Here is a 14870-nt window from a genome sequence, read left to right on the forward strand (position 1 = left end):
ATGATTTCTTTCCTTCTGCTAACTTTGGGGTCTTTTGTTCTTCTTTCTCTAATTGCTTTAGGTGTAAGGTTAGGTTGTTTATTTGAGACGTTTCATCTTTCTTGAGGTAGGATTGTATTGCTATAAACTTCCCTCTTAGAACTGCTTTTGCTGCATCCCATAGGTTTTGGGTCATTGTGTTTTCATTGCATTTGTTTCTAGGTATTTTTTGATTTCCTCTTTGATTTCTTCAGTGATCTCTTGGTTATTGAGTAGTGTATTGTTTAGCCTCCATGTGTTTGTATTTTTTGCAGATCTTTCCTGTAATTGCTATCTAGTCTCATAGCGTTGTGGTTGGAAAAGGTACTTGATGCAATTTCAGTTTTCTTAAATTTACCAAGGCTTGATTTGTGATCCAAGATATGATCTATCCTGGAGAATGTTCCATGAGCACTTGAGAAGAAAGTGTATTCTGTTGGTTTTGAATGGAATATCTGATAGATATCAATTAAGTTCATCTTGTTTAATGTATCCTTTAAAGCTTGTGTTTCCTTATTTATTTTCATTTTGGATGATGTGTCCATTGGTGAAAGTGGGGTGTTAAAGTCCCCTACTATGATTGTGTTACTGTCAATTTCCCCTTTTATGGCAGTTAGCATTTGCCTTATATATTGAGGTGTTCCTATGTTGGGTGTGTAAATATTTACAATTGTTCTATCTTCTTCTTAGATTGATCCCTTAATTATTATGTAGTGTCTTTCTTTGTCTCTTGTAATAATCTTTATTTTAAAGTCTATTTTGTCTGATATGAGAATTGCTACTCCAGCATTCCTCTGATTTCCATTTGCATGGAATATCTTTTTCCATCCCCTCACTTTCAGTCTGTATGTGTCCCTAGGTCTGAAGTGGGTCTCTTGTAGACAGCATATATACTGGTCTTGTTTTTGCATCCATTCAGCCTGTCTATGTCTTTTGGTTAGATCATTTAATCCATTTACATTTAAGGTAATTAGTGATATGTATGTTTCTATTACCATTTTCTTATTTTTTGTTTGTTTTTTGTAGGTCTTTTCCTTCTCTTGTGTTTCCTGCTTAGAGAATTTCTTTTAGCATTTGTTGTAAACCTGGTTTGTTGGTGGTGAATTCTCTTAACTTTCACTTGTCTGTAAAGGTTTTAATTTCTCTGTCGAATCTGAATGAGATCCTTGTTGTGTAGAGTAATCTTGGTTGTAGGTTTTTTTCCCTTTCATCACTCTAAATATGTTCTGCCAATCCCTTGTGGCTTACAGAGTTTCTGCTGAAAGATCAGCTTTTAACCTTATGGGGATTCCCTTGTATGCTTTTGTTGTTTTTCCCTTGCTGCCTTTAATATTTCTTCTTTGTATTTAATTTTTGATAGTTTGATTAATATGTGTCTTGGCATGTTTCTCCTTGGATTTATCTAGTATGGGACTCTCTATGCTTCCTGGACTTGATTGAATATTTCCTTTCCCATATTCGGGATGTTTTCAAGTATAATCTCTTCAAATATTTTCTCAGTCACTTTCTTTTTCTCTTCTTCTTCTGGGACTCCTATAATTTGAATGTGGTGCATTTAATGTTGTCCCAGAGTTCTCTGTGACTGTCCTCAGTTCTTTTCATTCTCTTTTCATTATTCTGCTCTACAGTAGTTATTTCCACTCTTTTATCTCCCAGGTCACTTTTCCGTTCTTCTGCCTCCGTTATTCTGCTATTGATTCCTTCTAGAGAATTTTTAATTTCATTTATTGTCTTGTTCATCATTGTTTGTTTGCTCTTCAGTTCTTCTAGGTCCTTGTTAAACGTTTCTTGTATATTCTCCATTCTATTTCCAAGATTTTGGATCATCTTTACTATCATTACTCTGAATTCTTTTTCTGGTAGGCTGCCTATTTCCTCTTCATTTGTTTGGTGTCGTGGGTTTTTACCTTGCTCCTTCATCTGCTGTGTGTTTCTCTGTCTTCTCATTTTGCTTAACTTACTATGTTTGGGGTCTGCTGTTCACAGGCTGCAGGTTAGTAGTTCCCATCGTTTTTGGTGTCTGCACCCAGTGGTTTAGGTTGGTTCAGTGGCTTATGTAGCCTTCCTTTTGGAGGGGACTAGTGCCTGTATTCTGGAGGATGAGGCTGGATCTTGTCTTTCTGGTGGGCAGGACGGCATCCAGTGGTGTGTTTTGGGGTGTCTGTGACCTTATTATGGTTTTAGGCAGTCTCTCTGTTAATGGATGAAGTTGTGTTCCCGTCTTGCTAGTTGTTTGGCATTGGGTGTCCAGCACTGTAGCTTGCTGGTCATTGAGTGGAGCTGGGTCTTGGCACTGAGATGGAGATCTCTGGTAGAGCTTTCTCCATTTGATATTATGTGGAGCCCAGAGGTCCCTGGTGGACCAATGTCTTGAACTTGGCTCTCCCACCTCAGAGGCACAGGACTGATACCCGGCCACAGCACCAAGACACTGTCAGCAACACAGCTCAGAAGAAAAGGGAGGAAAAAATAAATAAATAAATGAAATAAATAAATAAATAAATAAATAAATAAATAAATAAAATAAAGTTATTAACATAAAAAAATATTATTAAAAGTAACAAAAATTGAAAAATAATAAAAAAAGAAAGAAAGAAAGAAGGGAACAACCAAACCAAAAAACAAATCCACCCATGATAACAAGCGCTAAAAAACTATACACAAAAACAAAAAACAAAACAACGGACACACAGAACCCTAGGACTAATGGTAAAAGCAAAGCTATACAGACAAAATCACTCAAAGAAGCATACACATACACACTCACAAAAAGAGAAAAAGAAAAAATATATGTATATCACTGCTCTCAATGTCCACCATCTCAATTTTGGGATAATTCTTTGTCTATTCAGATATTCCACAGATGCAGAGTATGTCAAGTTCATTGTGGAGATTTAATCCACTGCTCCTGAGGCTGCTGGAGAGATTTCCCTTTTTCTTCTTTGTTCTCACAGCTCCTGGGTTTCAGCTTTGGATTGGTCCCGCCTCTGCATGTAGGTCACCTGAGGGCATCTCTTCCCTACCCAGACAGGATGGGGTTAAAGGAGCAGCTGTTTTGGTGGCTCTGGCTCACTCAGGCGGGGGGGCGGGGGGTTGGTGGGGAGGAGGGGTATGGAATGTGGGGCTAGCCTGCGGCAGCAGGAACCAGTGTAACGTTGCAACAGCCTGAGGTGTGCCGTGTGTTCTCCCGGGGAAGTTTTCCCTGGATCATGGGACCCTGCTGTGGCGGGCTGCACAGGCTCCCGGGAGGGGAGGTGTGGATAGTGACCTGTGCTTGCACACAGGCTTCTTGATGGCTGTATCATCAGTCTTCAAATTTTATGACCATCTCTGGTGTCTGAGCTGATAGCCAGGACTTGGACCCATCTCTGGAGCTCATTTAGGCGGTGTTCTGAATCTCCTCCCCATGCACACCCCAAAACAATGGTCTCTTGCCTCTTAGGCAGTTCCAGACTTTTGCCCGGACTCCCTCCTGGCTAGCTGTGGTGCACTAGCCCCCTTCAGGCTGTGTTCACACAGCCAACCCCAGTCCTATTCCTGGGATCTGACCTCTGAACCCTGACCCTCAGCTCCCAGCCCCAACCCGTCCCAGCTGACGGGTGAGCAGACAAGCCTCTCAGGCTGGTGAGTGCTGGTCAGCACTGATCCTCTGTGTGGGAATCTCTCCGCTTTGCCCTCTGCACCCCTGTTGCTGCACTCTCCTCCGTAGCTCCGAAGCTTCCACCCTGTCACCCCTTGTCTCTGCCAGTGAAGGGGCTTCCTAGTGTGTGGAAACATTTCTTCCTTCACAGCTCCCTCCCAGAGGTGCAATTCTCATCCCTATTCTTTGTCTCTGTTTTTTCTTCTTTCTTTTGCCCTACCCAGGTACGTGGGGAGTTTCTTGCCTTTTGGGAAGTCTGAGGTCTTCTGCCAGTGTTCAGTAGGTGTTCTGTAGGAGTTGTTCCACGTGTAGATGTATTTCCGATGTATTTGTGGGGAGGAAAGCAATCTCCAAGTCTCACTCCTCTGCCATCTTGAAGCTGCCCTATGCTCATTCTTGATTTAAAAATGCATCCTGCAGGGAATATTGTGGCTTTTCTGTTCAGTGTGTTAATGTCCGGAAGAATTCTGCTGTTCTTGCCACATATGCCTGAGCTTGAATTCCTAAAATATATGCCTTGAAATGACCATATTACGGGGTTGTAATTTGCAAACTTGTGAAAGGAAAACATATGGTACAGAAAATTTTCTATTAGTTTTAAATATTTAAAGGAAAACTTGTAAAGTCTGATGAAAATAACCATATTGTGTAGATAAATATTGTAGATAACAGAGAACACACATAACTTTAATGGATTTAGATTATTAAACTTGTCTGTAGATTCTTTTGGATTTTCGAGGTGCACAAACACATCCTCTGGAAATAATATCAGATATATTTTTTCTTATCTAACTCTAATGGGCTTTATTTATTTTTTCTTTGCTTACATTACACTGGTAAGGCCCTCCAGAAAAATGTTGAGTAGAAGTAATGCTAATAGATTTTATTTTCAATCTCAAGGAGGAAATGGTTCAACAAAATTTGATGTTTGCTGTATGAATGAATTAAGTGGTTTACATAAGTAAGATTTTTCTTTAATTAAGTCCAACTTAGCTTTGATGCATTACCAACTATATATATGATGCATTTATTTTTTGTATTCATTTTTTCTTTTACATACATTTCTGTATTTGGTTACTAACATTTTGCCTGTGATTTTTATAAATATATTTAGGAGAGACAACGGCCATTAATTTTCCTTCCTTGTAACATCCTTTTCAGGTTTTGTATCAATGTTATATTTGCCTCATTAAAAGAACTGGGGAAATGATCACTTTATCTGTACTCTGGTGGAAGTCTTTTTATTTTCTTTTTAGTTTTTCATTGACTTTACTGTGGTGTGTAGTTTTCTTTGTTTTATCATGGGGTGTATAGTGAATCTTGAATCTGTGTCTTGATGTCTTTAACACATTTTCAAAAACTCTTGGCCATTATTTCTTCAGATGGCCTTTGCCCCATCATGTCTCTTCCCTGCTTTTTAGACTACAATTTTATGAATCTTATAATTTCTTACCATGTTTCATTTGTTTTCCAAACTATTGGTTTTTATCTTTTTATCTCAATATTTTAGTTTAAATGTTTTCTACTTATTTTTCAAATCACTATGTCCTTCATTTGCATTCAATCTACCAGTTCAGTGCATTTACCAAAATCATTAGTTCAATTATTATATTTCCTTATTTACTTTCATTTTATCTTTATAGAGCCTAATATTCTGTGAAATCCTCCATCTTGTCATATATATTAAAACATATTAATGACAATTATTTTTACATCTACTAAATAACCAACTGTGGATCCATCCATTCAAAGATATCTGTAGCACCTGGGAGCATGTTTCTAATATCTGTTTTTCTCCGTATGTCTTCTTTCTTTATAGGCCTGCTATTTTTTTCTTTAATGTCAAGTATTTATATATATATATAAATGAAATAATAGAGTCTGGATGAAGTTAACCCTTTCTAAAGAGGGTTTATTTTGACTGCTGGCATTTACATTATATCACTTTAATGCAATTAGAGATCTCATTGATTCAAATCTAGGTTTCACCCTTTGTATTATCTTGTCTACTTCCACTTTCCCTGACTTCTAGGATATAGTTCTTCAGGGAGTTCAGTTGAAACCCCATTTTTTTACCAGAGTCCCCTGTCTTTGCTGGTCCTTAAATTCAAATTTTTATCTTTCAAGCTCTGTTTAACTTCTCAACCTCACATAAACTATTTTCTGCTTGTCTATCATGTTTAGGAATAAGCAAATACTGCTAGGGGAAAAGTGACACAAAATAACGGCCTTACTTGTACATTCCTTCTTTACGCCCCCTCATTTGTCCTCAAGTTCTGACTACATTTGAGGCCCATAATTCCAATATCTATTCCTCCTCCAAGCCCCATGGTACCACCAGAAGTTCTGCTTAGTTGCCACATTATTCGTTTCTGAGCTTCTCAGACTATGCTGCTTACAGTTGGTAGAAACCTTGAGGAGGGAGAAAAAGCTGTGTAGAATTTTGAGCTGACTTCCATGAGTTTAGCTTATTTCTAGGATCTTGTTCTTTCAGGTCCTGGCTGCCTTAGTAGCTATAAGTATATTCCAGTAGTTATTGTGATATTATATGTAATTTTTTCTTGTGTTCTTGGTGAGGGGTTTAGTCAGCAATATGTTATTGCATTGTAATTGAAAGCAAAATTCTCCATGTTACTTTCTATCTTGAAATAAGTCATTTACTTCATTATTATTGTTATGTACTTAATAAATTTTCATTTTTAAGTTGTTTTAAGGATTTATTATCAGAGCACTTGATTGGGTCTGCTGAGCCTATCATGCATCTAAGTATATTGAGAGTCTTCTCCTTAATATGAAATACGGTATCTTAAAGTCTTCATTGTATTACAGTCTATGATATTAATATATGTAGTAGCCAAACTTAAGTATCATGGACTTTATGAAATCCTAAAGTGTTTTACATGTATATACATATGTAAGTATATATTAATACTGAGCTAATACATTCGGTATGTTTTTGTTTAATCAGTTGGATATAGAATATGAAACAACTTACTTTCAAATTTTTGTCAGTCTTTTTTACAAACCATGTTTTATAAGTCCTCACAATGAAAATTGCCTACTTCTGTAAGGCAACATTTACTACAACCTCACAAGAATAGTAATTTAGAATAGTATAATTGGATGGTCTACCTCAACGTCAAATTGATTAAATTAACATTTTATTAGTAATAACTTTTAGAATAGGCATGTTTGTAATTTACCATTTCTGTGATGTTTTTCAAGTTTACTAATTTACTGTCTTAATAAATGCAAATAACCTATCTTTTAAATCTCTTTAGGATGAGAAAAAAATTACAATTCATTTATTGCTTCTTAGAAGAAATCATTTAACACTGAATGGATTTTTCTGATATATTAATAATGATGAACATAAGGAGAGATGCGTTGATTTTTCCTATAAAATTCTAAAATGCTGTACGTAGTTCTGGACAATTGGTGGCACTTTCTAAACCTCTTCTTTTTGTGTATGGTTTTCAGGCTGTCAGCAACTAGCCATTCTCTGACACCTCAAAGTGATATGGACTCCAGTAGCTCTGAAGAATTCTATCAGGCTGTGCACCATGCTGAGCAAACCTTCAGAAAAATGGAAAGTTACTTGAAACAACAGCAACTCTGTGATGTTATCCTGATTGTTGGGAACCGAAAGATACCTGCACATAGGTATAGTGTTCTGTCTTTATTGGAAATATGCATTCATATGTTTAGAACGATTGTCTGTTATGTAGATTGCAAAATATTCTGCAACTAGAGAATTAAGAATCCACATTTCTAAGAAAGCTTGGGTATTTTTCTTTTACTCTTGTTTATTTCCTTTTGTGGAGAGTTACAATGCCATTTTAAGTCATCTTTTTAAGAAGTAAAGCAAATATAAATAATTCAAAAATAAAACTTCTTATAAGGGTTGAAAAATATTCCATTTTATTGACTCACAATCATACTAATTGGAAATCAAATTTAACTTAGGAAGATGTACCTAAACTCTGAAATGAGATATGTTTTTCTGTCAAAATTGAAAGGAAGGCAGGTTATCTTGGGTATACATTATTTATTTCACATAGAAAATTCAACCTATTTCACAGTGACATCTTTATTTTACATTGATTAAAAATTATTTAATTTGTGACATACTAATATTATTCATAAGGCCCAATATATTTAAAGGCTAATACACTTTCAAACATCCCTTATGTATTTATGATTGATAATTCTAAGTTACCTGAACTAGACATCTGATTATTTTGTATCATATTGATATGATATCAGTTTACTTCTGAAAATTCGTTAAACTTGATGTTGATTTTTTACTCAGCTCTTCTATTTATTTTTTGAAATTTTAGGTAAGAAATTAATTTAATTTTTTGATACTTATTATTTTAAATAGTTGAACATAAGGGCAAATTACCTTAGACTACCTTGATGTATGCCATTCAATTAACTGTTTAACAAATGTTTTCAATGTACCCATTTCCCCTATATTTTTAAAATTAAATTGTATTATCTAGATAATATATATGCACCTAAATGTGGTTCTAGAAAATAAGGATTCCAGAAAAATAAGGCTATATTTTTATTATGATAGCAATGTTAAAATGTGGACATTGACTTTGAAGCAATACACTAGAAATTCATAGGAAAGAACATTTGACATTAATTAACTCATCTAGGTCATATGGGGTTCAATCTGTCAGCTAACTATGGCAAAAATTCTAATAATATAGTATTTGCACTTATTTTTCAAGCACTTCTGTGAAATTGCATTATCATTAGCAAGAGAGCAATTACATTGTCATTATTATGGAGACATTCAATATTGTAATATATATGGCAAATATGCAGATTATTCTGAGCTATCATCTAAGTAGCATCTAGATAAAAATTCTATTGTAAGAGATATTTTAATTTGAGAATGTAGCTAAATTTATTTCATTTAAATTGTGCATTAGTTAAATAATTATATTTTATTTAACTAATATATATATAATTATATATTTGTTTTAGAAGATAGAGGGACTCAACTCAAAAGTATGTTAACACATCAAATGCTCATTAATTTTTTTTTAAAGAGCAGAGCTTTATATAGTTTGTATAATCTTATTTTATAGGCTTTTATTGGTAATAACTTAGTATTTCTCATTTGAATTCCCCCATATTAATTATATTCTACATTGTTTTCTTTATTACTCTTATCTAGATTGTTAATATTATTTTGTAAATAATGTATTTAATTATGCATTTATTTTATAATAACGCATATGACTAAGACATAAATTTGTTTCTTGGTTTAGATTACTCTAAAATACCTGAGCAACGTACTATTTATATACATATTATTCTAAATATTTAAATATTTTGTATATTTAGCAGATATTAAATTAAATATCATCAATTAAATATTAATCATGCTTTTCTTAATATGATAAGAAAAATTGTACTCTCTTCACTAAATTTATTTAAATAAGGATTAATATTTTCTTACCCCATGGTTTAAAAGTTAAGTACTATCTTTTTAACAAGTAAATTACATACTTATGTTTCTAAGTTAAACATATTTTAACAAATATGTGAGAAAATATTTATGGGACACCTGAAAAAAGCAAGCAATGTTTTCAATAATTGGAAGTATGTTACACCTCCTTATTTATATTTTTGCAAAATGAAATAACTGTAATTAATGCAAAATTAGATCTTTGCTTTAAACAAATAATCATCTTAGTAATAGTAACATATGAATGAATTTTTAAGTCATGCTGTTACATTTTGATTAACACAGTTGAGTATTGTCCTCAGGCAAAATATATATGATGTTGCAATCATTAGCAGTGAAAAATATAAGACTGTTAAAATAAGTTCAAATAATGAAAAAATAAATAATTTGCATTAAAATCTCCTGCTCTTCCAGTAAATACATTGCAGGGTAATGTCATAAACAGTCATTCATAAAGATCATGTACATTTACTTTCATATTAATTATCTTGTCATTTGAAACTCTCAAATCAATTCCTATTTAATTTAACAGATTATGACCATTAAAGGGCTCTCCATAAGACCTTTAGTTTATGTGATGGCTATATTGTATATATATTTTTAACCTGATGTAGGTCACAACTATCAATTTATTTATGAAATGCCATGTCTGTATAAGTACATTACATTATTATTAGGCATATTTTTAAGTAGGTTAATTTTGAAAGGCTAACAATACTTAAGATGACACATTAATACATTTTCATCATGAAAACTAATCAAACTTTTGATTTTATCTGTGTTTCAGGTTCTCAGAGAAATTCAAAAATAAATATAGACTTCTCATAAATGGCCCAGAATAATTGATTAGCAACAAGTGAACCAAAACATTTGAATGTAAAACTGTGAATACTAAATACAGGAATTTTGATAGGTAGACTGCCTGTAATAAAGGATGTCAGATGCTGAAAATTAGACTGGCAAGATCAATATTAATAATTTGGACAGTCAAATCTTCAATAGTAAAAAATTAAGGAGTTTTCATGGCTTACTCTCTCATAATATACAGATATATAATGAAACATGGTTAATCTTTTGAAAGTTTTTTCTCCCTTTAGCCATTATTAAGAGTAAGTGCAGTGGATAGAAATAAATGAGAAAATCTCAAATAGCTAACATCCTCTGAGTTGGAAATAATGTTACTTCTAATTTTATGTGCATAGAAACAGTGTGGAAGCATATACAACACACAGTCAATAAAGTTTTTTCCTGGGGAGCAGGGTTCCTGGGCAGGATAAAAGAGGTGTTGGAATTATTTTTAATGTATAAACATATAAAGTCTTCAAACTTCTTAGTATGAACATTTCATGATCAAATAAATACTTAATGAAAATTAAAATGATATGTGATGGGGACAAAACAGATTTGCTCTTTAGACCAAAATACTGGGCATTTCAGGAGGCATCATATTCCATTTTCATTTTTGTGTATGTTTGACAATGAATTTAATTATTTCAAGAATACAGTTATTATTTTAATGTTCTTTACTGAGCACTAGTATCAAGGAAATAGGTGAGGCTAAAAGTGGGAATTGATGTATTTAGAAACATATTTAATAGAGTAAAAAGAAATTACTTTAGAAGTAACTTAGATGTTAATACTCAGGAATAGGCAAGTAGTAGTGTTTCTCTTTACTGATGGAAAATTTATTTATAGATATTCTTTGATGGGAGAGGAATAATTCATTTTTCCATTATATTAAATCCAACATCCACCTAAATTTCTCAGTCAGCTTGTTAGTGTATAACAGTTCTGTATAAACTTCAGGAAAAAAAAAATGTCCCAGTGCCTGTTGGTTTCAGTAACTCCAGGCAACTCCCACAGCCCCAGGCATCACCCATGGCACCGGGCTCCAGAAGGGCTCCTATGGACACATGATGCCAATCCGTCCCTCACCCCAGATTACAAGGGGGTTCCTTGAACCTAGGCTTCTGGCTGGGCCCAACCAAGCCAACTACTAGAGACCCAGGCTTTGACCCATTATAGTGTCAGGCCAGGCCCCATATCCCCACTTTCTCAGTTCACCCCAGTAACAGGCCTACCCTTGTGGACCCAAAGTCTTGGTTGGTTCCCATGGATCCAGACTCTCTGTGTCTCAGCACCAGACTTGCCTTGTCAGAACAAACCCTCAGACTGGCCCCCAAGTTCCCAGTTTACAAGCTGACTCTGGTGGTCTCTGCTCCAGGCTTACCCTAGTGCCAAGCCAGCCACAAGAATAATCTAATACTGTAACATGATGGTGTGTTAATCACTTTAGTATAGAGGTTAGAGGACAAAAGTGTTAAAAATAACAATAACTACAGTAATTTGTTAATGGATACACAGTATAGCAATAGGTAAATTGTGACATCAAAACAAAATATTGGGAGGGGTGGGAGTAAAAGGTCAAAGTTTTTGTATGCAATTGAAATTGTTATCAGCATAAAATAGACTTATTTGTATAGGATGTTTTATGTAAGTCTCATGGTAACCACAAAAGAAAAAAAAAAGGGGAATCAAAGCATAACAGTATAGAAAATTATCTGTTCCCAAAGAAAGATAGCAAAACAGGAAGAAAGGAAGAAGGGACCTGCAAAACAGCCAGAAAACAATAAGATGACATTATAAGTCCTTACCTATCAATAATTACTCTAAATATAATTGGAATAAATTCTTCAATCAAAAGACATAGCATTGGCTGAACAGCTTAAAAAATAAGACCCAACTATATTCTGCCTACAAGAGACGCATTTCAGCTTTAAGGACACACATCGTCTCAAAGTGGAGGGATGGAAAAAGCTATTCCAAGCAAATGGAAACAAAAAGAGAGCAGAGGTAACTATAGTTATTTCAGAAAAAGTAGACTTTAAGTCAAAAATGGTAACAAGAGACAAACATGGTCATTATATAATATAAAACAATCAATTCATCAATAGGATATAACAATCATAAAAATATTGCTGTAATCATTTCACTATATATGTGTATCAAATTCACGTTATGTGTTAATAATATCTCAATAAAACTGGGTTGGGGAGGAGAAAAGAGAATCTGAAATATTTTGTTTTGCTTTTTTCCCCATCAATTAGACATCATTTTAATATCCTCTTTATACCCACTATGAATATTCAGCAGTCATGAAGCATCTTTCCTTGCATTAATTAAAATAAATGTTTATCAAACGTATTGTAGCATTGGTCTATGCTCTATTGGTGAAGCAAGAGGATTATAAAATGTGATAGTTTTCCTCATGAAGCTTCCAATTATCTTGAGGAGGAAAAAAGAACCCCTAGGACAATTATGGAAATTATTATACTTGTAAGTAGCTATAACTGAAATTTATAGTTTTGATTCTAAATGCAAGAGATAATCAAACAAGGAAACAAATAACATATGGCATAGTATTATGAACATGCTTTTAGAGAAATTGTGTTTGAGTTCAACCTAGTGAAAAAGAACAAGTATACTATTTTAGATAGTAAGAATTGTATGGGGAAGAGAGAAATAAAGAATTTTTGGTTGTGAAAATTATAAGGTACCAGCTTAGTGAAAGTGGAGCAATTTATATTGAAAATACTAGGAAATTAAGCCATAAAAGTAGGACAAAAGTGGTTTTGATAGATAGTGGCTGAAATCCAGTAGAGAAGTTTGTATTTCAAATGATGTGTATAATTAAAAGTTCATGTAGGTTCTTGAAGAGAGGAGTAACATAATCAATTCAATAGTAATAATAAAAATAATAATAATAGTAATAATACTAGTTGACACTCACTGTGTTGACTATGTGCCAAGCCGTGTTTGAAGTGCTTTGTGTATACTGATCCATTCTGTCCTGAAAAGGAAGAAAATTGTTTTCCCCATTTTTTTCTTATAGAATACAATATGGAGAAATTAAGGCATTCACCCAAATTATGCATTTAATAAGTGGTGGAAATAAATTCAAACCCAGGCAGTCTGGCTACAGAAGTAATGCATTAACAACTATGATAGACTGCTTGTCATAATTTACAAAGACAGCTCTGAAAAATGGTACAGTTTTAAAATGTACAAAAAATGGGCACAGCAAAAACTAATGATCTAAGAAGCTGTTATAGTTAACCCAGGCATGAAATGAGAACTATATAAACATAGGAAAAGAGATGAACTGAGAAATATTTTGAACAGTGACATAAGTCAGGATCCCTGGACATAGAGCTGGAGACCAGAGTTCAGGTTTGCAGGATTTATTTAAAGAGTGTTTTCAGAAGAAGAGCAGGATAGGGCAGAGGAAGGAGCAAATCAAGGATGTGGTCTCAGCAGCAGCCTTGTTTTATCTTGAACTCCTGAGATGCTCTGGAACAAGACTTGTTTCAGAGTTAGTCATACGCTGAGGAAAAGGGACAGTATTTTATACCTTGGTTTTATTAGTCATCGTCATTGGGCCCACCCACAGGTTGAGAGTAGGGGGAGGTTGTGGAAGCTGGGGGATGAGATAAGAGGATAAGGAAGCACATGAAGTGAGGCAACTCCTGTTGGAGCAAGTGCGATTCTACAGAGAAGGGGCAACAGGGAGTGGTTAGGTGCCAAGATCACTGGTGCTGGGGACATTGGTGTGCCTCATAAAAGGGGTCTGGCCACCAGAACCACAAAGTCCAATAGAAAAGGAAAGATGGATTTTTTGTCATATTTGATATAGGCAACAAAGCAGAAGACATAGTGATGACTTCATAATATCTCCTGTGAAAATTCAATATATTGGTGATGCATCAATTAGAATCGGGAAGTAAAAATAAAAGAGACCTCACAGGCAAGACTTTGAGTTTAGTTGAAGGTATACTGATATGCTCCTGGGCTATCTGGTCAGCAGTTTCTATAAGCATTTGAGATAAGATGTTAGATTAAAACCACCATAAAATTATAATTAAAAGACCATGCTCAAAGATGATTCTGATAGTGAGTGTTAAGGCAAAAATTTAGAGGCTGAGAAAAAAACCTGGAGGCAATGAAAGGGTCAATAAGTAAGATTAGGAGAAGTCAAAGAATCTGAGGACAGCCTGGGTATAAGAAAGTCTGCACTGCCTTAGCTAAAACGGGATTTAAAGAAGGTGTGGGTAGTCCACAGTGTCAAACTCCACAATAAACTGGAGTAGGACTTAGAAAAGTTTAATAACTTTGAAAGGAAATAAATTTGTAGTGACCTCAATAAGAGATTTTTCCAGAGTGGTTGCATGCATTCACTTATTTATGCAGTTTTCAATCCTGCTTCTCTTGCATTAATAGAAGTTATATATAGGTACCTATAAAGATATTACTTTCTGTTATGCATTGCATCCCTCCTTTAACATCTAATTCAAATGTTGTGTCACTAAATCTAAAGGCAGTATAAACTCTTCTGTACTTCTCTTATCGAGTTAGCAGTATTTTGTATTTTATAGCTGATGGAGAAGATTTCATGTAATTATTTAAGATTGAATCCTATAGGTCTCATAACATTTTCCTCTACATGGATGTAGCCTGGTTCTAAATAAAGCCCTTATATGATTAAAATTAAACTGGTTAACTTTATGTCAATATATTATCTCTTATGCTCTAGAAAAGATACATGTATATATATATATATATATATATATATATATATATATATATATATGGTTTATGATAGTTTACTTTCATATTGTACATTGTTATATTCAGTTCTTTTGATAAAACTGATTATTTAACACTGAT

At 34.0% G+C, this 14870-nt stretch overlaps 1 protein-coding gene across 2 annotated transcripts in view; it reads left to right on the plus strand.

Annotated features, from left to right (window-relative positions):
* KLHL1 (kelch like family member 1) overlaps positions 1 to 14870 on the plus strand; it is a 424036-nt gene that overhangs the window by 148341 nt on the left and 260825 nt on the right. The window contains exon 2 of one of the 2 annotated variants that reach the window (XM_007186194.2): positions 7139 to 7321. The exons of the other annotated variant lie outside the window; for it this stretch is intronic. Coding sequence (XP_007186256.1) covers positions 7139 to 7321 — 183 coding nt within the window. The remainder of the gene's footprint in view (positions 1 to 7138; positions 7322 to 14870) is intronic. 2 annotated transcript variants of the gene reach the window in all.

The sequence above is a fragment of the Balaenoptera acutorostrata genome, chromosome 18 (genome assembly GCF_949987535.1).
Source record: "Balaenoptera acutorostrata chromosome 18, mBalAcu1.1, whole genome shotgun sequence".
Lineage (NCBI taxonomy): Eukaryota > Metazoa > Chordata > Mammalia > Artiodactyla > Balaenopteridae > Balaenoptera > Balaenoptera acutorostrata.